Consider the following 25,598-nt stretch of genomic DNA (forward strand, 5'->3'; position numbering starts at 1 on the left):
TGGAAATTTCACGCTTTTTCCATCGTTTAATGAGCAACTCTAATCTCCGGAAAAAGCAGTCTGAAGGTTTTTCTGTATGTTTCATAACTGCTATTTTTACGTCTTCATCATTAATAAATTTCTTTCCTTCAGTTTAGAAAATAGATAATAATCACTGAAAGCTAAATCTGGGCTTTAAGCAGGTATCAAGCTTCTTAAGCTGACACTGCTGTTTTTGAATTGCTTTATACTTTGTTGTTTTGCAGTACTGAAAGAAGTCTGAGTACCCATTTTGCAGAGACCGTTCAAGTTAAGCTACTAATATAGAATGAGAAAATCCGTTGTTTTAAATAGATCCAATCTTACTGCTGTCTTCTTGACTTTTGATCTTCTGCTCTCACTCAATATTTCCTCCTATACACAAGCAATATTTTCTGATGTCAGTGACTTCAATGGTCGACTTGTATGGTTTCCTTTAGTTAACTAACATTTTGTTCAAATTTTGTTGTCGTTCCTGAACTCCTCAACTTTACCTCGCATTTCCACGCCAGGATGCAAATTTAAAGTGAAGTGAGTATTTAAACGAGTGAGTCTCTGAGTTTCTCAGTTTCTCGAGTGTGTTTTCGCTAGCCAGCGCACGTTTCGTTATCTCGCTGTTCCACTAGTACGTCCCTTGGCCATTTCGGATAATTGTCACTCGTGTTAGGATTTGTTGAGTCAACCAAGTTAGCCTTACTTTAACATGCTAATCCAGCACTATTCTATTTAGACTTGATTTTGATTTGTAAAAGTTAAGTAAAGTTCCACTTTTAGGTTCCACCGCAAGTAGTTGATGTTATTGTAAAGCACGAAGTACGTGCCTTTCTGTAAATAGTTGGAATTAATAAAGGGTTATTTTCACTCTTCTTTTGTGCTGGTATTTATTTCACGCCTGTGCGAGCATTCGCCAGTTTCATTGTAGGATCTGGTTTAGTTTATGTGAAAAAGAAGAGACAGATCTTACTGACTTATACGAAAATCATTTTCTACGGATTCTCTGCCTATCCGAAATTGCAGAATAGGAAAGGTCACATCAGCATACACATGATCTAAGCATTATTTTACTTCTTTGGGATTTAGATATTTTAGACAAAAATTGAATCGCAGAATGATATTCAATTTTAAACATTTAATATTAACCAGTACATCACATTATTTCATCCAGTATGATTTCTCTAAAGGAAATTTCAAATTTATTTATTTAATATTAGTATTCATAGTAATCAAATCATTCCAGAAGATCATTTGATCAGACCATTTGCTACTCATATGCTTAGAGATAGCAACTTCGTAACATAGCTTTTACTGCCAACCTTTACTCGTTTTCTTGCCGACGTGATTTTAGTCTTTCAACGTCTTATGGACACACATGCATTAAAGGAGGACAACGGTCTCCCCACTTTTACCTCACTTTCTGGACCATTCCTGGGGTTCCGCCTACTAGCTCATCAAAGTCATGTGCCTTCAGTGGCTTAATTTGCTTATCGATCTTTGTGAGCCCCCTTCTGGGGCAACATAAGCAACTTCATAATCAGTATCAGTATCAGTTCGAAAGACAACCTGTGTGGCAAACCCTTACCCTATTATATCTCCTTACTGCTTGAGTTGATTTATCGTCTTTAGCTTTTGCAGACTGCGTTTGCTTCGTGAATACTTATAGGTCCGAGCTACGGCTTACTTAGGCGGGTATCAATTTGTATTTTACATTTTGATTTGAATTGAACATTTGTTCTGCCATTACTTACTATACCTGCGGATATTATTCTGTTACATTTTTGGGTTCTGTATAATTGTCAGTTTGACTTAATAATAAATAGGTTTCATTGTAAACATTCGTTTTGTATCTGTGCTTCTTGTATTTAGAAGGTAAGATGAAAGGGCAAGTCATCTGTCTATCTTTTCGGTTTTAATAGTTTGGTATTTTAAGGTTGTTTACACATTGCTATAATACATTGCTTACCAAAATGATAATATCTTTATCCAATACATTTTTACCGACGTAATGAATGTAGCTACATAAAAACAGCACACTTGTTGGAAATTATTTAGTTACTTTTAATACTATTTTAATGCCTTGTTTTTGAGATTTAGTACAAGAAATCACCCGAATCTTTATAATTGGGGAAGAAACTTAAAACACGGGGAAAGTTCTAAAATTAGCACACCGTCTCAGTGCCATGATTTTGCTTTTCACTAGAAAGAGGATGATTAAAAATTTTTTATCTAGGTGTCAGACTTTTTAGTGTTTTCTAATGCAGTAGTACCTTTTGTTTCAATATATATGAGTGCAGTCAATACTGTTAATAATAGAACACACTTAACGCAAGGCTTGTGAATGCAATGAATTAATTATCTGTCTTATTTTTAAAAAAATGGTATAAAAGAGAAGCGTAATATCAGTTGATCAGTCGATTAATAATAGAATACACAGAACATAGGACGTGTGAACACAAGAAATTAATTATATGTCTTATTTAAAAAAAAAACATATATGATATAAAGAAAAACATAATGTCCATTGATCAATAGATTAATAATAAAACAAACTGATTACGGCGTGTAATCACAGTGAATTAAATATATGCCTTATTTCAAGAAAGCAAATATGGTATAAAATAAAAAGCATAATGTCAATTTATCAGTCGAGTGATGAATTTTCAATTGATCAATCGATTAATAAGAGAACACACTGAACACAAGGCGTGTGAATACAATGAATTAATTATAGTCTTATTTTTTTAAAAATATGGTATAAAAGAGAAGCCTGATATTACTTGATCAACCGATTAATAATAGAATAAACACAGAACATAAGGCATGTGAACCCAAGGAATTAATTATATGTCTTATTTAAAAAAAGAAATACGAAAGTAGAAAGATAACATGAGCTAGAGAGACCTTAGTGGTCAAGAATTTTGCGCATTGACCTGCAGAATTTTTTTAAAAATTTTAAAGATGAGGAATGTTTAAAAGCTAATGCTAAAAAATACATTTAACACTGTAGTTCCTGAACAAAAATGTAACATCATGTAACAACAACAAAGAATACTAAAGAAGTAAAAGCTATCGCGTAAAAACTAAATGTGAAAATTATAAAACGAGATAACTTCAAAATCATAAAAGGTGAGAAAAAATTAATAAATTTTAACACGAAAAATATTTTAAAAGGATGCTTTCAAAAAATTAAATACATTTCAAATACACAGAAAATATGTACAAAAAATTGTAACAAGTGGCAAATTAGCCCAACCCGAGGTCTTATTTAAAAAAAACGTATATGGTATAAAAAAAACCATAAGGTCATTTGATCAATCGATTAACAATAAAACAAACTGAACACGGCGTATAATCACAGTGAATTAATTACATGTCTTATTTTTAAAAAAGCAAATACGGTACAAAAGAAGAGGATAATGTCAATTGATCAATCGAGTGATCAATTTACAATTAATCAATCGACTAATAACAGAACACGCTGAAGACACGTGTGAATACAATGTATTAATTTTACGTAAAATATGTATGCATATATGATATAAAAGAAAAGCATAATATCATTGATCAATCGATCACGGTGAGCTGTTGCTCGTAGAAAGAGGTAGTGCCTCAAAATTTCCTTATACAAATAAACTTCGTTCGCTTTCTTTCTTTTTTTTTTTTATTTTTTTTAATGAGATAGTCTTTTTTTAACAATCGTCTGGAAATAAGGTAGAGTAAATGGTTAATTAATTTTTAAATGAAGTGACTCGAATTTGCGCAGATATTTGTCAAACGTTCTTTCTTTTACTATCGCGGGCTGTAAAATGTTCGCTCTCTCAAACGATGCTAAAACTTTAAAGAGTAGTATCTCGAATTAATGAAACTGATATTTCAAAACCTGTTTTTCGAAATTCAGTGTAATGCAATGTAACAGTGTTAGTCATAAACGTAATATACCTTTCTAATCTAACTAAATTTAAATATTTGCAATCAAGAATCATGGAAGAGCAGATGGTGTTAACAACAGAAACAAAATAATGATTGTTGTAACAGATGTAACAAAATGCTGGTTGATGTACGGCAAACCATGTAAAGACCCTTAGCCTTTAAAGGAAAAATGCTTTAGTGCAGGACCTTTCCAAGACAATCTAGCCTGTAATAGCGTTATATATTAAGATGTTGCTTGATATTTTATTTAATCAAATACGGTTAAACCACACGAGGATTATTTACCTAGGGGTAGAGATACCTTTATAGAGGACTTTCTGAAGATAAGTGATTTGTATTCACGTTACATATTACTCTTGCGGAAAACAGTGAAGTAAAAAATTTTCATTTCTTCAAAAATATAGTCTCATTTTCCAGAAGTATATTTTGACAAAGGTAGGCTGAACAATGTTTTAATTTTTTTATTTTTTATTCCAATACCTAAAATGTTTTCATAAATTAAGTCATTTACTGCAATATTGCAAAACTATGAGCGAAATCTTCAGCTGTCCCAGGGCACTGAAAATCTCAGCTACGGCTATGAATAAAACGCAGCTTATTTTACCATTATGCACAACAGCCATTGCTCAGATTTAGCCTAAAGCAAATTGCGTGTTTAAAGGAACACATATTGTGCAGTGATTTGATGTAATTGCTTTTTATTTGGCTATCTTTATTAGTGTAAATTTTAAAAAGTTTAAATTCGGCAATATTTTTAGTTTTTGTTCGCTTCTGTTAACATAGTTAATAAAACAGTGTCATGATTAACAGCAACAACTTCTTCATTCATTAAGTCATTACAATGAAAAGATGTTTACCACTGCATGAAACGGTGTTGTAAATATTTTTCATTAATTGCAATAAGGGTATAAAGGCTTATGAAAATTTAGCCCGAATTTAAAGATTAATTTTGCCTAATTTTAAAATTAAAGTCTGCAGATTTCTGCCCCTTATATCATGTTAAACATAATATAAATAAAATGCAAAAGTACATCGATAGTCCGAAATTCAAAAACTGCGATTTTTATCTAATATATTATTAAAATATCTGTTTCGTTCAAACTGTCCCACAATACTTTTAAGAATATTTTGCAGTATTCTTATTTTTGACTTATTTTATAGAAAACATGTACTGTAGGAAACCATTATCTGTAAATTCGAAATTATTTCATAAAATACTTAAACAGCTACAAAATAAATCGTTAAAAATCTTATCGATCAAAATGCTTAGAAAGGGGAAAAAATTAAAAGTAGTGAGAAGTGATGGATCATTAAATAGTTTAAAATAGAGTCACTTAGCATTTTTATAAAAGAGTTTTTAAAAAATTTTATTTTTAATCTCGGCAAAACTTTTTTTTCTACATAAAACAGTTCTAAACTACGAAAACTTAATACGTACGGATGCGAACATCATTATGAAAGGTTAAGATATTGACATAATGTAATTATTACAACATGTGAGATCCTTTTCGAAACTCACAACCAGCAATATTATTTTAATTCACGGAAAATAACACGAAACTTCTATACGATTAAGGATATCTGGGATTTTACATAAATGTGCCAGGGTTTTTATGTCGATCCACTGTTTCTTCGTAAAAGTACGATCTCATTTATATCAGTTCCGTGTATTTCATCAAGGGGATCGCACAAACATAAAATACACATTAAGTAATTTTACGTAACGTTGCTACGGACTCAACTCATCCTTTGCACAATTGATTAATCAGTAAAGGTAAGGGAAATCTCATTTAGGTTGCAGTACTTTGCCCTAAAGGGGCCGCACGTTTGTGAAATTTGCCTTTTCTTAAGTTAGAAATTGCTCTGCATGAGCGTTCGGTCACCATTATGTCAGGGCATCGTTGTGATGGTTCCTACCTTTACAAAGGTTGAATTGTATCACTGTGTCCTTGCTTCATTATAAAGGTACCCTCGAGACGTACGGATGATAAATGCATGGTAGCGTTATCAGGTTCAATGTTTCTTCTAACCTTCTTCGGAAACATACAATGACCTGACTAGAACAGAGAGCTTACTAAAGCTATGTTCACTAATTGTAGTAAGTAGACAGGATACAGACGAAGGGTATACAAAACCCTTTATTTTTTTCTTTATATACAATGACTTCCGTACTTCGGAATACAATGACCCTCCACTCGGGGTCTAACTTAAAAGATATCAAAATAAAACTAAACTCTAATTTAACTTTAGAATAAGATTGGCCTTATAATAACAGGAAGCGTATGTAGCACAGAGACTGTGAACACTACAATACGTTTAATTTATCAAGAGGATTAAAACCTCTGGCCTGGAAGGCAAAGTAGCGACTGCGTAACTTCTAAGGTAAGCGGCCTGCTTCGAACTCACGGCTTCCTCTCCTCTGCTTGGCAAAAAGGCCACACTTAAATACTTGGCGTTCGCCAGACAACTTTGCATAAAACTCCTTCACGCTTATAATTCTGGCCGGAAGTAGAAAATAAGAAGTGATAGTAAAGATTTAAAATAAAATAAACGTTAGTAAAACTTAAGATCCTTACATACTTCCCGCCAGAGTTAATTAGTTTGAAACTGAGGTCTAAAACGACCTTGTTGAAAACTTTTAGCTCTAGAAACTAACGCGAGGCCAAACTTTTACAAACATAACTTAGCTAGAAACTAGAAAATTTTAAAAGGAAGAAATTTGTTACAATAGCAGCTCCCGGAATATACAACAATCTTTTTTTCTTTTTCATCTGTACTGCATCAAAACAGGAGCTTTATTCAATTCTGGTTCCTTCCAGAGATCTGGAAGGAAAACTAGTTTAATGAAATGTTACAGAATGACATTGAAAATAACATATAGAATATACTTTTCTTAACATTCTTATTTCATTCATGACTATTTTAATTATCTCTCCCCGTGCTCTCTGACATGTGTTGTAAAAACACCAAACACGAATGTGTTTCTGTCTATGTGTTCAACACTTCCTCCTACAATCAAAACACTAATGTGTTAAAATTCAACATACGAGACCTCTTAACACACCCTAATTTCAACTCTAGACCCTGAGGTACTATTCTGAAAGTGGCTAACTCTAAAGTGTAGCGTCAGAGAGCCTAACTACATCATTCAACCTTTAACACATATTCACCATGATTTAATCTTTACAGTCACACGAATAACAAATTTTTTAACATTACTTTCACTTTTACCATATCACGGTATTTCTAAACATTCAAAATAACAGTTCACATGTATACAAGAACATATCAAGATGCCGTTAATTTTACACATTTGAAAACATACATTAGTAGTACATTGTTAACTTCTATTCTTTTCAAAGCAAGTGCCAATTCTTTCTACATTGAAATAATACTACATTTCAAAAAGTCTTTCAAACTAAAACTTCTTTCTTGTTAGAATGTTTTAAATAAAATTTATACAATAACTTTTTACAATATTTAAGTCTTTATACAACGCTATTATACATCAACTTTAGTTTTACGCGCGAGTAATTGAAAAACATAATAAGAAAATCGGTCACAACTCATTTCTCGCCCTTTTGGCGATAAAGGTAGACCTCGCATGAGGTAAAACTTCTTGATATCTGCCACTTGCAGTAAGAATGAAAGATTAACTTAAGTTTGTAAAGTAACATAAAATTTTACTTATCTTTGTAATATTCAGACATCCTTTTCTGGGCCCAGTCTTTAAAGGTGCTGCAGACCGTAGCTTGGTTGATCCTCCTTCTTGTACGGGCTCGCCCTTCAGTGCTTTCCTCTGGAAGCTTCCGTTTTTCACCACTACGGCCACCCTTGAACATCTTCCTTCTGTCCTCTGCTTGTGGTCTTGGCCGTTTGAAGGCAGCTGGTCTTGGTGGAACCGGGAAACTTCTGTCGTGATCCTGCTTGGACCTCGTTGTTGGCCGTTCCAATTTTTCTTGTACTTTTTCCTCCGCCGCTGATGGCCCTTCCGCAGTTCGGCGACTTTTGCTGCGGAGAGTTCTGTCGGATGAGTCAATCTTCCGTTTCACAGCCGGGTTATAGTTGCCGTCCTTTCTCCCGGTCTTTTCCACATACGTCGTCCTTCTCCCTTCTTCATTCTGGGGGTGTTCGTGAACTCTGTTTTTTGGACGGTGGAACGGCTTCTTTTTCTTTGTACCTTCAATTTTTCCGCGGGGCAATTTTCTTTTCACTTGCTTCTGTCTCTCATTGGCTTGCCCTTGTACTTGTCGTTTTCCCACCTCTGGAACTTGTACCTGCGGTGTCTGCCGTACCGGATCCTGCAAAAGATCACTTGTCGGATTCTATCTTGCTCGTCATTAGGCAGGTGGTCGAGATTTACCCTTGGCGGTTCAACCTTTTCTACACGCACTGGTTTCATCGTCAGCTTAAGAGACGCTTCATTAAAATCCAGTGTAGCTTGTGCGTCTGAAAGAAAGTCTATTCCTAGTATTAAGTGTGCTTGCAAATTCTTTACTATAAAAAACATCACCTTTACTTGTTCGTCCTTGATACGGATGTACAAAGGTACTTTACCTACGCACTTACATTGTTCTCCTTGCGCCGCTAATACTGTTGTATTATCCGCATTATATATGCGGTATTTGCGAAAATACTTTCTAAAAAAGACTTCTGCCACACAGGAACACTGCGCGCCGGTATCCAGGAGTGCGGTGGCCGGGATATTATTTACCAAGACTTCAATCTTCGGAAGAGTTAAATTTTTCACCATTACTGTATTTAACTTGTAGGAAGAGGGGTTTTCGTGGCCTTCGGATTTCCGCACCCTCTCGTCAGCAGAAATCCGTTTTAGTTTAAATTATTTTTTCTTTCGGTGCTTTCCTTCTTTCTCCACTGGCCTTGAGACTTTTTTCCTGGGTTGCTATTGAACTGTCGACGTTCGCCGGCTGTTTTTGAATGCTCGGGTTTCCTTGCCCACTGATTCGCTTTTTCTCCGTAGCCATGTGCTTGAGTTTGCTGTAGTCTTGGCGTACCAAATTGGTTTCGCTGTTGATATTGGCGTCTTCTTTCGACGTCCGCCGTTCTTCTACTTTCAAACTGGATTGCTAGCTCAAATAATTTTTCCAGTGTAGTCGGATTTCTCAATTCAATAAAGTCTTGCACTTGGGGTAGTAACCTCGGCAAAATCACTTGAATTATTTCAGGATCCGGACGGTTTCCATACAAGAGCTTGAAAACGTGAATTTTTCTTAAAATAAACCTGGAGAGGTTTTCCATTCTTTGTTGATATATACTGAAAAGTTCTGTTTCTAATTTCGCACGATCCCTTACAACAGGGAAGGCTTTTAGTAGGGCAGTCTTGAAATTTTCGTAGGTATAGGTGGGACTTCCTGCTTGACCCAAGAGACTTCTGCCGATACATTTGAACCAGTTAAGCGCTTGGCCCCTCAAAGCGCTGGTAGCTAAGGTAACTTTTTGAAACTCGTGCACGGGGTAGAGCATGAAGTGGTCATCCAATTTTTCCAAAAAACTGGTTACCTGTGAGTTTCCATTAAACGTTGCTTCTGGTTTCATCGAAGCGCGCATGGTCTGGACAATATACCCAAATCCTTCCAGGGCGGCAGCTGGCATTTCTGGATTCTGAGCTGTTTCTGCAGGCAGCACAGGTTCTTCTTGAAACTCGGCCATGGTTATTCTTCGTCGGGCGCCACTATCAGGTTCAATGTTTCTTCTAACCTTCTTCGGAAACATACAATGACCTGACTAAAACAGAGAGCTTACTAAAGCTATGTTCACTAATTGTAGTAAGTAGACAGGATACAGACGAAGGGTATACAAAACCCTTTATTTTTTTCTTTATATACAATGACTTCCGTACTTCGGAATACAATGACCCTCCACTCGGGGTCTAACTTAAAAGATATCAAAATAAAACTAAACTCTAATTTAACTTTAGAATAAGATTGGCCTTATAATAACAGGAAGCGTATGTAGCACAGAGACTGTGAACACTACAATACGTTTAATTTATCAAGAGGATTAAAACCTCTGGCCTGGAAGGCAAAGTAGCGACTGCGTAACTTCTAAGGTAAGCGGCCTGCTTCGAACTCACGGCTTCCTCTCCTCTGCTTGGCAAAAAAGGCCACACTTAAATACTTGGCGTTCGCCAGACAACTTTGCATAAAACTCCTTCACGCTTATAATTCTGGCCGGAAGTAGAAAATAAGAAGTGATAGTAAAGATTTAAAATAAAATAAACGTTAGTAAAACTTAAGATCCTTACAGCGTAACGTAACACAATGCTGAAAAATTATGAAGTATTTCTTTAAGGATGCTTCCAGAGTCAAATTAGCAATTTAATATGTTACAAACTGCAAGAATTCGACGTATTATAAATTGCATCAATTGATGATGATTAAGAAATAAAATCAAGATACAAACTGTCAAGAAATAGTTACATTGCGTTTAACTCAATCGATGGTTTAAGCAATGCACTATTTAAATTTGAAAGGTAAACTGGAATGTTAATGACCTGACTATGATATTTCGAAAACTAGTGAACTGACACATAGCAGGCAAATAAAAGCTCATATGCCGCATTGTAGATGTAAACATTTTTTGGGTGCTTGGAGGATACTTCGGCAACATAATGTAACATAGTCATGAAAAACGTAGAAAGACTAAAGTAAAGACTTTTCTACGATCAAAACCAGCAATATTACCAGACTTTTCTACGATCATTTTTCTGCAACTATAAAAAAAGCCCCTGTTCTTTGAATTTAATTAAAAGCAGATGGTGTTTCTGTAAAAATGGGTACCTTTCATTTTATCTGATATTTTTGCTGTACTTTTAGTTGTGCATCAATAACTAATGTTCGATTTAGCATTTCCTTTCTAACATAATCTTTAACAAATTTATCATAAAATAGCTTCTGATGTTAGAAAACCCTTATACTTTATTTTTCCAAAGTTCATGTGATGTAGCCTAGCAAATAATCACTTTCTAGAATGTCGTCATTTGCAAAGCGTAAAATCTTTATTTTTGTTTTCAAATTAGAGCTGCTTTATAGCATCATTCATCTGAAAACAATAAACTTTCATTTTAATAATTTAAAATCTTTGTTGTCTCTAATGATATACCTATATTTGGTAATTAAGTAATTAAGTCAAGGTTAATATCCAACTAATCAGTAAGAAGACATGAATTCCACCAAGCTTTTGTAATACACTATAACAGCAAGGTAAAAAACAAATATACTAAAACAAAAAGCGATCCTAATGCGTGAAATAAAAATTAAGAAAGCATAAATGCAGGAGTTAATCTCCTTTACTTGGAGCTTGCATTTTATAATGTAGAGCCTATTGACAGTTATGAATATTTACAGCGTTTGGTAGTTAATATATTTTTATAGCGCTATATATTACAAGCTTCGGCAGAGAATCTTTTTTTAACTCTATTTCTGTTCATCTGATATGTTACGAAACGGGGACATTTCAACGTATAACATTACCCTTATTACTCTTCCAACAGGTGGTCTCATTTCAAAACGCTTGTCCTGCTTCAGATTTCTGCTGAAAATCATGTAAGCGTACGATTAAAACAGCAGCATTCAGAGTAAAAACTGAAATTTAATAGTCAAAAAAGGAAAAAGAAAATATACCTCTGCAGGCAATTGACGATATCTGAGCAGGAAAAATCCCGCATTATTCATCCAGAATAAATCTTTGCACATTTTTTTTTAATTCACGCTCCGTTTGATAGTTTGAGGAAAAGTTGCAGTTTAATTATGCGTATTTTACCCCTTTCCCTCCGCCGACCTTTCGAACTTAACCTCATCGCGTACGTAAGGCCAGTGAAGTAGGCCTTGTGTTATTCTGTTCAGTTTGGATGCGTGGTTCTAAATTCACATTGAATACACTTCGATTTTAAACCTTTGGATAAGTTTGAAACATGGGTGTGAGAAGCTATGTTTTAAGGGTGAGTCATTTACATTTGTTTTTGACATGCATACGTCAAATAATTCTTATTCTTATAGCATTTTGTTCTAAATACATCACAAAATGAAATTTGTTTTTCATGAAAACACCAAATGTTACTTTTTCCATTGGCGATTATTTCTTTTATATACGTACAAAAATTTAGAACTTGTAGAAAAAAGCGCACTTTTTTCCGTTATGAAATTAGTAAAGAAATGCTGTGTTTGATTTAATAAATCAACTCTTTCAATTAATGTGCTAAATATTTTTTTTTAAATTTTATCACTGACTTGGGTAAATATAAAATGGTCTAGTTATAGTATTGTATTGTACGAAACATTTTTGAATGGTGTCTACCTATTCGTTTGTGCAGATTTAATGCAAATCCTGCTCGACCTATCGACTTGAAACTTTACATGTATGAACTATGAAATAGGTTAGATTAGATTTGAGAGCAACATAGGTTTATAGTGCAGCTCTTTTATCCCTTTAATGGGACTCCCAAGTCATATGTGGTACGTCGGCTCGATATATGTGCCTCGCATTATAACAAATGGTTAGTTTTATTTATTTTTAATAATCAATAATTTATTTTTTTAATTATAATAGTGTAATAATTTTAAAGTGTGTGCCAGCAGCCTAATCATCAGAATAATGAAAATAAAATATGTTAAGGAAGGTTTATAAAATATGATTAGGAATATTTTATTTAAAACTCATAAAATAAATTAAGGAGAAAATTAATGTACCGTATAGTTTAATGGGAATAAGAAGTTAAGTAATTTTCTTTACAAAATGCCCCTGCAATTTTATATCACGAATAATAAGAAGTGTGCTGCACCCTTCATAAATTTATAAAATTAGTAGCTTATACTTTTGACCAGACTTTGATTTCGCAAAGAAGATTTAGAATCTAATTCGTAAGATGATAAATGTGGTGACTGGAAGAGAATTTTTATTAATGAGATGTAGTTGGTATTTATAAATTTCAAAATATATTTGAAATATACTTTTTATTTCACCTAAAATTTGACTAATTTTAATTTGCAACGTATTATAAAGGTATTACTTTTAATTTTATTCATACCTAATACACATTAGTTAAATTTCTCAATATCCGTATCCAACTTATAATTTTTAGAATTTTCATAAGTCTATCTCAGATAGAAGCAAATCCCTGCGAGTGTCTTCATTTCTCTTCCACCATTAAGATCGTGGCCATCCGCCTCATAGCATCTCCAGTTTCGCCTATGTATTGTTGATGAAAATGTTTTTGAATGATAGAATTCTCACGTTTGGTGGAATCTTTGCCATGTGGTTTTTTTTCAAGAATTTTACTCATGGCATGCGAATTTTTTTTATAAATTTCAAACTTACAAATGCCATTTCTTTCTGGCGAAATTTGTGAATTATTAACCTATATTTATTTTCATTTTAATTTGCAACATATACTTTTAAGACTAAAAATAAAAATACATATCAGAATTTTTATAGTCTTTTTATAACCGTTTCTCTTTTAATTCCTTTTTGTTTTCATTTCTTTTTTCGTATTTGAACTCCGGACAGAACTACCAGTATTCAGCGCCTTAACCGATTGGCCGCTGGTGGAACCAGTATTATAGGAATACGTTTTATAGCTCGATCGTACCCAGCACCTGAACTGCTTTGGATGGAAACCATATTGTAGGAAGGCCGTCTCATGCGGTGGCTGCTTATACTATAATTATTCGTTTCAAAGATGAGCTGAGTTAATTTTTGCAGATTGTGGGATTATAAATAATACGTCTTGAAAAATGTGTTACTATTGAATTTAAAAACATATTAAACAAAATTGACGATTATTAAACGGTTTTCAGAATTCTAGTTTTTCCTGTATATGCATCGTATATACAAGAGTGTTTCGAAAAAGTGCGCACTTGATTTAACTTGCTCATAAATTTGTTAGTTCTTACAAAAAAAATGGCTAATGATGATAATGAGTGATAAATTTAGGGATGATAACAGTTGCATTCAAAGAATATATTAAATACAGTTGAACACAAGAACCAACGTGCCGAAATTACGAAATTGTATTTTTCGCCCTAATTTTTATTCATAATTTAACTTTAGCCCAAGCATCTAGAAACTTTTAAAACTTTTGTATTATATACAAATTCATAATCAAGTGCAATTCCAGTTCTAAGAATAAAAGTTTTAATGATATTTATGACATCCTGTATTTCAGTTGCTAAAATAATTATTTAAAAATCATTTACTAAATGTTTTGGCAATGAAGATACAGTATAAATACCAAGAAAATGAAATAATCGAATATTCGATATGATACTAGAAGTTTTAGAGAAATAAAACTTTAAAAACGTTTGGTGCAACAAAAGTGAATCCTGCGGAAAGTAAACTAGAATCCTAAAAATGGAAAACCTAAAAACAGAATTCTGTAGAAAAAAAATAAATAAATAAATAAATAAATAAACGCAAATCGATTTAAAAAATTCTTTATTTTTTAGTTTTTGTTTTAAGATATCTACAGAAAATTTAAAAAAAAAAAGAAATAAAATAAAATAAACCTTTTTCTGTCCGTAAAAGTAAAACAATGGGTTTAAAAATACTCTCATTACATGCAAAACATTAGTAATTCCTTTCTTTCAGCATCAGTTCTTTTCTAAGTGTTAGGCGCATAGGAAAGATCTTCTCCAATTGCAAGTGGACTACAATGATTTTCTTTGTATCTTTTTTCCTTTGCTTTGTGTTTAGTTTGCGTTCTAATATACATTAACGTAATCAATAAGAAACTTTTGTTTTGTTTTTCTGAAAAGTTCGTGCTTAATGATTCATCTACAGAAGCTTTTTCTTAAAATCTAATACTTTTCACTTGAATATAGTTTTGTGTATTTGATTATGGCAAAGCACTCGAGGGTTATATGCCTTCTTGGAGGACATTCTAAGGGAAACTGGCTCGTACATACGTTAAACTCTGGGAAAACCACAATACTGCCCATGCAGCCAGCCCGTTCGTCGGGATTCGAACCCCAGACCGAACTACCAGTGTACAGGTATTTTACCGCTCGGCCGTTGGTGGGTATACTTAAACATGAAACTAGACTGCTTTGACAGCAGGAACCTGTTGACTTAAATTTTCTATTTAACTTAAGTGATTACATGCTGTCCAGATGGTATAATGGTTAAGTGAGCGTACTGTGATGCCGAAGGGCCCGTGTTCGAATCCCGGAGAAGGCATGTCTGTAATTGTCCATCCCTTCATAGGAGGTAACGGTAGCCCACCTATTAGGTGTTTCCACAATAACTTGGCCACCACTTGCGGCCTTAGCAGTGACGGCCTAACACTTGTGGCCCAAGTTGGCAAAGTACCTGCCAGTGAGGGGGGAGGGAAGATACTGGTAACATGGAACAAGAATGTTCTGGGTTCAAATCTCAGCTGAAGGCAAGTCTTCTATTTCTTTCACGTATTTTCACTTTCATTATCAATGTATTTATCGATTTTTGTTGAATTTTTTATAGGCAAAGTAAACAGATTTAATTCGCAACTAATGTGTTATTATTTTGAAACACCAAAAATTCTGATCACCTGTATTTTGTCTCGTAGGGCGATGATACACATAGAAAACAATGTAAATTGCCATAATGAGACTGAATTTTCTATAACTATAACTTTTTCCCTGCAAACATTTCATAGGTTTCATAAACACCACAGAAAGTATTTATCTTTACTAGTATTTTAGTCATTGTAATAATATATTTTTCATCCTAAATAAGAATTTATCATTTGAAATCTTCAAATGATGAATTCTTAATTATGATTTTTAATTATTTTTATTATTTCTGATTTGTAATTATTTTTAATGTCATTACGTACTTCATAAATAATTAATTTAGTCAGTTTAAGTATTTGTATCACACTTCCTCATTAATATTTAAATATTTATTTTGATCTTTTCTCGTTCTTTTATCCGAGTTAAATTTTTCATTCGTTTCCATACTCCCCTTCCACACACATTGTATTTCCCCATGTGTAACATGTATACGAGCCAGTTTCCCTTAGAAAGTCCTCCACGAAGGCATCCCTCCCTTAAGGCAGATAGCCCTCGAGTACTTTGCCGTAATCTAATAGAACCAAACCAAAACAAACCCCTTCCACACACACCCATGCGCAGATCTGAATTTAGGTGTATGTAAAGTAAAATGTAGACAAGAAACTCTCATGGCAAAATGAAAGTGTTGCCTCTCTGTGTACAGACAAGTAAAATGGTGAAATGAAATTGAAACTTTTATCACAAAGCATATAGATAACGAGCGCATAATAAACTGTACTAAAAAGGTGAGGAAAAGAAGTGAGATAATTTTGACCATGTTATAGACCATGTTATAGATATTAATCTGAAATTAATAAATTTGGTAAAATTAAGTGTGAGTCATTGGTTTTGAGTGAATATATTTTAAGAAGTATAAAAATATGCTGATTTACTTTCAGCATATTCTGCTTGAATATTATTTAGAAGTAAGAAACTAGTGAAGGCTTTATTTTAATACAAGAACTAATTTAAATATAATTGGTTTAATTAATTTAAGTCAGGAATATTCAGTTTAGTTTATTTCAGTCAGATAAAAGTTCAAAAGAATAGATTTATTTTATAGGAAGAAGAAAGCAGGTTTATTTTAGTAATTAGACATACGAAAAAAAAAATGGTTTTTCAGACTTTTCTAAACATTATTTAGTTCAAGAAAGCGAAACAGTGTGTATTAAAACCTTTCACAGCAAAAACTCTCTAAGACAAAGCAAAAACTCTCTAAGACGATTATCTTTTGAATTATTAAGTAAGGTATTAAACATCACCAATACTGATGTTTTATAAGCGACCACCTTCATAAATGATCAAAACTTTTCGGCCGTTTTAGAGAAGTTTCATTGTAATCCAGTCTAGTCTAATATGTATGCAACTATGACATTCACTTACAATTAAAAAAGAAAATAAAGCGTTATTTTCTGAGGAAAACTGGTTCGATTACACATTGCGAAACCACTGAAGTTGGTCTCTTCTGCCTCCGAGAGTAGAATCCCGAAAGAACTACCAGTATTTTACAACTTTGGTCTCTCGCCCATTGATCGGCAAGAGATGAAGATTCCACGCAAAATTTGGCATTATAAATTTCATTAGTGTTATTACACTTGCGCTAATCTTTAAGTTGTCTGAAGTCGTTTTGACTCTATTCTTGACAGCAGATAATAATTTTAAATCCATTTCAGACTGCACCTTTTTAAGCAACTTGTGATTTAAAATGCGTAAACAGAGTACCAAACTAAATAACATACGACATCAGTCTATGTACTTAATAACACTTGTATTTATATCACGTAAAGAAAAACGTAGTTTTTCAGACCTCATCCCACCTGAATTCGATTATGTTATAATGAAGTTATCTCAAGCATCCGTAACCTGGAATCAGAGAATGTTTCCTTTGAGAAACAGACGCGTTTGGATTTCAATCTGTTCGTCACAGCTGTTTTCGTAGATAATGCTTATCTTTGCTTCGGTTACGCGAATGAGTCAATTCACGTCCCTCCCATTCGTTTCAAGTCATATGTTTACCTTCCTGTACCTCGTAATAGCCATATGCTACGTTATCTGTGTATGTTCACCTGCGGTGCTAACATAATCGACGATTTCCACTGCTGGTATAACATTTATATTTATAATGGCATCGTCTGGTAGCTATAAGCTTAAGGTGAGAATTCCATTGAATTGATTTAAGGCTATTTGATCTTGTAAGATTGTATTGCATTAGGCGTAAATGAAAAAAAAAAACAAATAATTGCAACTCGGATGTTTTGTTTTTGATGTCTCTTACGTATGATCAAGACTCTATCCAATAACAACTTTTAAATTTAATAAAATAATAGTTTTAATACTCTGTTAGTTATTTGATGCATTCTTTAAGTGTGAAATGTTATTTTATTTTTATTTTAGAAGAAAGTTTTAGAGTCATGTGCATTTTCTAATTCAAAATATTAACAAAATTTACTGAATCGCAGTCTATTATTATTTTTAATTATTATTAGAATGATTGTAAATGTAGATGTATTACTAATGTTGACATATGTAAACTTTAAGTACATACATTTATAGCTCACAGATGCATGTCAGAAAAGGAAAGAAAACTCATATATGTTCATTCTAATTATCTGATAAGTTTTTATACAGGATCTGAAAATCTGAAACTCAACTAAATTTCCGCTAATTTCCATTCAGAATTTAACTTACGTATATTAAAAAGATTTTATTCTCGCTTCTGCATGAAGAGCATTTGCAAAGTTTCAGATATGTGTGTGTTTAAATCAAAATAATCACTTTTTGGCAGAATCTGATATATTTATAGCCACACATTTTAAACTCACAGAACGTATTACATTTTTTTAAATGAATATCCCTTCTCAGTCGTAAAATATCTATCTCTCAAAGAATGTAATTTTCTCACTAATTACACTCTCAAGCACTTCACTAATATCATTTTAAAAATATTTAATTAATTTTCTTTGCATTTAACTTTGAATTTTGTATTTAAACTTCGTATGCATTTCTAATTAATTCGTAACAATGAAATATTATTCCAAGAATGATTTGAATTTTGTCATTTTGGAGTCATTTTGAATGATTTACAAATTATGTTTTCATTCAATTTTCTTCACTACATTTTGAAAAACTGCCACCTGTTTGGGAAAGCAATGGATACAATTACAATTGCCAAATAATCACATCACTATAAATGAGATAAAACAACAAAGGCGTTATTACAAAGATCACACCATTTGATAACCTTCACACCTTATACCTGATAGTACACCTGATAATGGAAAATGTGATAATGACTGGGAATATGGTTATCGGTTTCATTTTTTAAAGCGTTTGATAACCAGTCTACGCAAGGTCTTACTAATTTTAAAATATTCCTTAGTGCGTCAACGCGTAAAAGGTTTTAAGATAGCAAACAGACAAGCTTAAAAATAACTTTTGAATAGATAATACTATAATTATAGTGATGAATTTTTCCAAAAGGAAATGATTAAAGTCATTGACATTTCTGTAAGCATAAGTACAAAATAAAGTGTGTTCAAGAAGTTTCTCCTTTTTAATTATCATGTATAAAATTACTACATTTTAAATACATTTAAGTATATATTGAAGAAGTTCTTTAAAAAAATTAAATCGTGAGTTATATGTTTTGAATGAGAGAATGAGAAATGTATAAAAATAAACGTTTCTTAACCATCACTTTTACCTATAATGTAGCATTTAAAATGCTGCTAAAATACATTTCTAAATTATAAATAGAAATATTTCATGATATGGCTCCAGCATATACAAAGTTCTCCTAAAAAACTACATTAAGTAATTGCTTACCAAGAACAACTTAACATGCATAAGAATAGCCATAAATTGTTGTTTTTATGCTATTTTCATTTTGTTTCCTTGTTTTTCTCTTAAATAATAGCTTTCTGGGTATTTTGGTAAACTAGTATTTCTTTGTTTATTAATTTACTTGAAATGCGGCCCTGGACGGTATTTGTGGTTAGCAAAGTTTCCTACTAATTCGGTTTCAAATCCCAAAGAAATTATGGGTATTTGGAACTGTATAGTATCTTTGTAGCGTGAAAATAAAATCCTGTTGAACAGGAAGTCCTTCAAAGAGTAGGAAGAGAGAGATACGTGATCTTTCGGCTCCATCCGCTTGGTGGGTACTGAGAAGGTTGGCTATAGTATAATCTCAATCAGATTTGGGATAGAGCTGAACAGAATATTGTACCGCTTACTTAACATTTTTGCCTACAACCAACGCATTTTTACCTAGTCATGAGGCAAATCCTGCGACTGTATTTCCAGAAAAAGTATAAGCAAAAACAGCTAACTTGAAAATATTTCTTAAATAGAAAGCTTAAATAGGAATACGGATTTCTGCTTTTAATAACTCAGTTATCAAAGAAAGAACTTAAATCTATCTTGTGATTCTTAATGGTGGTACTAAATAAATTTAATGAGTGTGGTCATGCTAACTCTTCAGAATTAACTCTCTAAATTGAGAAGTACAATTTCTAAAAAAAGCACTAAAGTTGTGTAAGCGGACTTGCTTAAACTGTCTTTTTAAAATACTGTCCTCAAGAAAAACTAGTGGTAATTTAACATTCATAGTTGCTCAAAACTAAAATACAACCAATCACAGGCTCCTTTCTGTGTCAATCTGTTCATTATTTCAGCAGCTTGTACTTTGTTTCTTTGTAAAATCGCGCGTATTTGTTTCTTTGTAAAATCGCGCGTATTTGCTTGCAAAATAACATGCATCTTCGCTGTTTTCTTATATCTTGTTAAATGTTCATCTTGTTTCTTTACTTGTAAAAATACTTTCTTGACAATTCATAAGCATTAAATTTTTTTCCACCAGGTGAGAAATAAACACTAATGAATAAAATAGCTTAATATTTAATTGCGTTCTCTTTATTGTAATCATTCTCGTACATTAAAGATCGTATCATCCTTATAGAACTTTTACTATGCTAAAAATATGACTGATATTCAATTACAGTTTCAAGAGTGTTTCATACAATGTTGTGTTTTTGATTAACATTGAATCAACACAGAGTTTAAACACTGTTCCATTAAATTATACTTGAATGCTTAAAGAAGAATTTGAACAGTTATGAAGTTCCTGGATTTAATTTAATTAATAGGAAGAACTAAAATTAGTATCAGCAATTGGCGTAAGTATGTAAATTTACGCCATCTGTTTCAGTTTTGATCCTAATATTTTTTTTCGGCGGAATGAGACCTGGACTACATGGGAAAGCAAAATCACAGAACAACATTCGAGAAGATTCTGCAATAGAGCGGCTGTGTAGTGTCTGGAAACGAAAGAAACGTAGCTATTCGCAGTTGATACAAAAGTAGCCTTGAAACATTCCAAGGATCAATTCTTTCAAAAACTAATGGTTATAATTCGCATCATTAATCATAACAGGAATACTTTTAGAGATATAGAAAGATTCTTGGAAAAGTAATCAATTCATCAATAGAAAGCATTCTTTAAACTAATATTGGCAAAAGAAAATTAAAAAATATGTGATTTCAACCACCTGTGCTCTAGAATGGGTTATTTATGAATTTCTTTCTTTGAAATATGAGCTATGCATTCCTTGACACAAAATTTCAAGGTTGACTAAATTTATCAAGTGCTTGATCATCCAGTCTGACGTAGTTCCTCTTTACTCTTTTATCTATAGATGATATTATGTGCTTTTGTTCTTATTATTACTGCTTTGTTGCAAAACCTTTTTTTTCCTCCTGTGATTTTTATTTTGCCTTTGGTCTGCTTTTTCACTCTCTTAGTTCCATTGGAGAAATGTGATGAAAGTTTTTGAAATATCTATGGTCATTCAAAGTTAGGTCCATTTTCATTGATAAATATAAAATTTAATTACAACTCAAATAAATAAACTAACATATTCAGGTGATCACACGTAGTTAATAAAAATAACAGACTGATATCGGGAAAGCATGAACGTATGTTCTTTAAATATTGAACTGCTATAAAATGATATTAATAAATAGAATTTGATTTTTTTGTTTTGTGTTTTCGAATGTTTTAATTATTTACGTAAAGATCATGAAATAATCACTTCTAAATTACCTTTTACTTAACGTAAACTATGCGAGATAGAGACTTTTAAATATTTTTTCATAAACAATATAAAACTTTTAATCATAAAAATTATTGATTTAATACAGCAAATTGTATGAAATAAGCTGACAACGACTGAACTTTCTTAAGCCGAACTGCATTAATTTGAAAAAGTGTTTGTTCCCTTGGCTGCTAAGGTTTCAATACTTCCAATGAAAGTTCGTATGAATCTAGTAAGTCAATGCTTTTGTTTTGTTTAAATTGCACTGTTTTTGTTTTTAAACGCTTTTCACTTGCTTTGTATTTATCTTTGTCATCAGATCATATTCTTCGAAATTAATTCATTTCCACTTAGTTTAAGAAGCTAAAAACATGCAGGGTAAGGGAAAATCGGTGACAAGATATTTTTCTGGTATTTTTAAAGCTGGCAACCAACTTAAGTTCATTATACTGGCATTTTTTAAAATTTTATTCTTTCTGTAACTTTTAAATATTACAGTTTTTCTATACAAAACCTACATCTTTTTTGGGGGGGCTACTGTTCTGTTATCAGGACTGAATCCAGAAATGTATGTATATGCTCATGCATGCATGTATATATGTAAGCATGAATGTATGTGTATGTATAAATATACACATATGTGCACATACAAACATACACACGCGCATCGTACATTTCTGAATATGTTCCCGATAACAGAACAGTATCCTTTGGGGGGGGGAAGGGGAACTTTAACATCTCTAAGTTTATAGTTTTCAAATAGTACGCCTAGAAAAAATCAGTGGTTGGGAAGTTTTTTTGTCATGAAACATTGTCTTATAACGTTTCAAAACTTTAAAAAATTGGTGGATGCCGAGATAAGTCGATCAGTGGAAACTTTATGATAAAATACATGAGATCTTCTACCTTGAGGAGCTCATGTATTTTTTCATAAAGTTTCCACTGATCGACTTATCTCGGCACCCTTTGTAACAAGATTTGTAACGGGCCACGGATCCTTTCCAGAGTATTTGAGATTTTTCTCATCTAATGCCCACTCACAGAGACGTTGCACATGCGACTACCAGTTGATGATGCACCATTCATGCGCTTCTTCAAGCAGCCTGCTTTACTCAGAAAACTAAAACTCTCAATAGAAAAACTGCAGGCTTTGGACACGACCTTCGTCATGACACTTAGTGCACTACAGATTCCTGCCCAGTATTTAGTACTTAATGCCTTATTCTGCTCTTGTGCGGCATGTTAGTGTGCTATTTAGTGTGTGTATGATGGAGTCCAGTACATGAACATTCTAAAGTAACTAACCTATCCACAGCTACTATATATGTAAAATGCACCAGGGTAACTTATGCGTGTTTATTTATTTATGTGTATATGTATGTATCATTGTAGAACTGGCCTGTAATCAAGTGTAATATGTTTAATTATTAATGTGGAATGTTTATGTACGTGCAACAATGTGCAAAACAAATATTATTGTAATAATTTATTCCCAGTTTTTAAACCTAGGTGCACATAAAATGCACCATGGTAATGTTTAATTATTAATGTATAAAATTTATGTAACAGCTGCAGTATGTGCATCAGTATTGTAAATTACAGTTATTGTAAACTGTTTAAATATCAGTTTAAAATGCCCAAATTTCAATATACAGCACCAACAAAAGTTTCTATTAAGCTCCCGACGCCGCGCTTCTGGGGCGCCAAAGAATTATCGCGTTGTACAGTTGCGGATTCCGGACGATACCCGAATAGTCCTAGTAAGCCGCCCGGGTGTCCGGATCCGCTCCCACCTGTCACCTGTCACTGTGTCAACATTCGTTTTTAATAGTGTATTATGTAACAGTGTATTTAGCATCTACGTATCTGTATAATGTCTGCATTAATATTTCATATCTGTTTCAGCATTCGTAATTATCTGTGTAACAATGTGTAAAATCTAGAGTTTAATGTCTTTATCAGCATATTTAGCATCTTAATAAACTCCCCATGCGTTCCTTGAGGGATGCCGGGGTGGTTGTACGAAACAAGTGCGGGATCCGGACAATACCCGATTAGTCTATGTAAGCCGCCCCAGTGTCCGGACCCGCTTTCGCCTGTCACCTGCCATCCTGAAATGTATTTTTTTTTGGGGGGGGAGAGGAGTTTCAGAGGAAAAAAGGTGATATAGTTTTCTCTATATGACATTTTAACTCATGGAATAGTACAATGGTTTACAGTTTTGTATCCAAATGTGTAAGCTTTGCATATAGTAAAATAAACTAACAGTAATTAAATTCGTATTAAAAATATGTTAAATAGGCGAATGCACTTTCTTCTCCCTCATCGCTCGCCAACTCTTAGAAATGCGCTTCTTGTTGCTTCTTTTGGTTCGCTTTTCAAATACGAGTATACAGAAAAAAATGTCAGGATGAACCATCACAGAAAATAAATTCGCACCGCTGATCACTGTGTATTGGAATTTCTATGACTTCAACTATATTATTGCAATATTATAATTATAAGAGTGTGCTTTTAAAATTTTCACCGTATTAAGCATATATAAGTTAAATTTGTTATCCCTTATATGTGTACATTAATTCATAAAGGATCTTATTTATGCATTTGTGCATATTTATGGGCCAACAGCAAAGCTTCAGTTTACGAAACAGAATTTTTTCCCAAATAAAACTAAGTAAGAATTCCTAAATAATAGAAAGTGTTGGAGAGAGAATTTTTCCATATTCTACGAGGAAACTGCTTGCTTGCACTGGATTTTTAAGTTAACTAATCGTATCAAATTTAGAAACCCAGAAGAAGGGAGAAATTATTTTAATTTTTTCCCTGCTTTTCATTTCATGCTTTGCGTTTATTCGCACCTAAACGGAGAATTATTTTTTACATTATTCTATTTTGTATGAATCAATTAATTCATTTATATTTCTAAATCATTTGTAATTTATATTTCTAAATCATCTATTATGATGCTACTCCACATACTGCAGTATCAGTTGATTTTGGAGGTGTGTAAACACTGGAAAACAGTAATGAATGGTTTGATGTGATTTTGTGTCACACCTATCTAGCAATGGTAACCATAGTGCCAAAAAACCGGCTAAGCGGGTTGCAATTCAAATATACCTGCTTAACAATGCAGTCATAATTTTTTCAAATGTCAATGTCTCTTTCTCATGGTCTGATTACCACTTGGGCATACGATGCCTAGGCCTGGTGTTCCAAAAGCCCCCAAACGAAAACTTTTACTTATGATTTACATTTTTTCTTAATCGGGTCATGCCTTTCCTATCCATGGCGCGGTATCGATGTAGCACACCTAGCTATTCAAAAGTTCAAGACGTGGGTCTTAATACCATCGTACAAATTTTCCGTGATCATAAGTTTAATTTTACAAAATGTTATTGAAAACCCAAACAGCAGATGAATTAACGGAAATGCTTTATCAAAAAATTATTTCGCAAAACAAACATATTGCATCCTTTATTTAATATAGGTCTTTCCTATATTAAATAAATGTACATGTTTTGGTGCATTTGTGTGTATTTATGTGACAATGGCTGATGATATGATTCTGATTCTCATACATGATCACATGTGTTAGTTTTCTGCGTGGTATTTACTGCTTAAAGAGCTGAAAAACAAATGTTTAAGCAGTAAATAAGCGGAAGTGTCATTGAACCAACTTTTGTTTTAACATTGAACCAACTGCTGTTGTTTAGCTGCTGTTAGGTTTTTTTGTACGATAGAATTTTTATTTATGGTGCTCTTGAAAGTGACGATAGAAATGAGCATCATTATCGAGAAAAATAGCTATGTTATCGAAAATATACGAGCACACCCAAAAATTACTAGATTCGCCCACTTACAATAACATTGTGCACTAAAGTGGATATAAACAGAGTTCATTATTTTCAAACAAGTCATAGCAAACCTTAAAATGCAAAATGGGAGGGAAGCATCAGTTTAGTAAATTTGAAAGTAGAGGAGTACTCTGTAGTTTCCATTGTTGAAAATT

General features: G+C 32.9%; 1 protein-coding gene across 6 annotated transcripts in view; it reads left to right on the top strand.

Annotated features, from left to right (window-relative positions):
- LOC118189660 (prolyl endopeptidase FAP-like) overlaps positions 1-25,598 on the top strand; it is a 529,287-nt gene that overhangs the window by 324,487 nt on the left and 179,202 nt on the right. Inside the window, exons 1-2 of one of the 6 annotated variants that reach the window (XM_085819077.1) lie at positions 17,509-17,643; positions 21,693-21,818. The exons of 3 other annotated variants lie outside the window; for them this stretch is intronic. In XM_085819077.1, coding sequence (XP_085675203.1) covers positions 21,798-21,818 — 21 coding nt within the window. In that variant the 5' untranslated portion in view covers positions 17,509-17,643; positions 21,693-21,797. Of the gene's footprint in view, positions 1-11,774; positions 11,906-17,492; positions 17,644-21,692; positions 21,819-25,598 lie in introns of those variants that run through there. 2 more of the 6 variants (XM_085819075.1, XM_085819074.1) reach the window with 2 other exon arrangements.

Source organism: Stegodyphus dumicola, chromosome 6 (genome assembly GCF_044657685.1).
Source record: "Stegodyphus dumicola isolate Sdum_Otavi_A_Nest chromosome 6, ASM4465768v1".
NCBI classification, from domain to species: Eukaryota; Metazoa; Arthropoda; class Arachnida; order Araneae; family Eresidae; genus Stegodyphus; species Stegodyphus dumicola.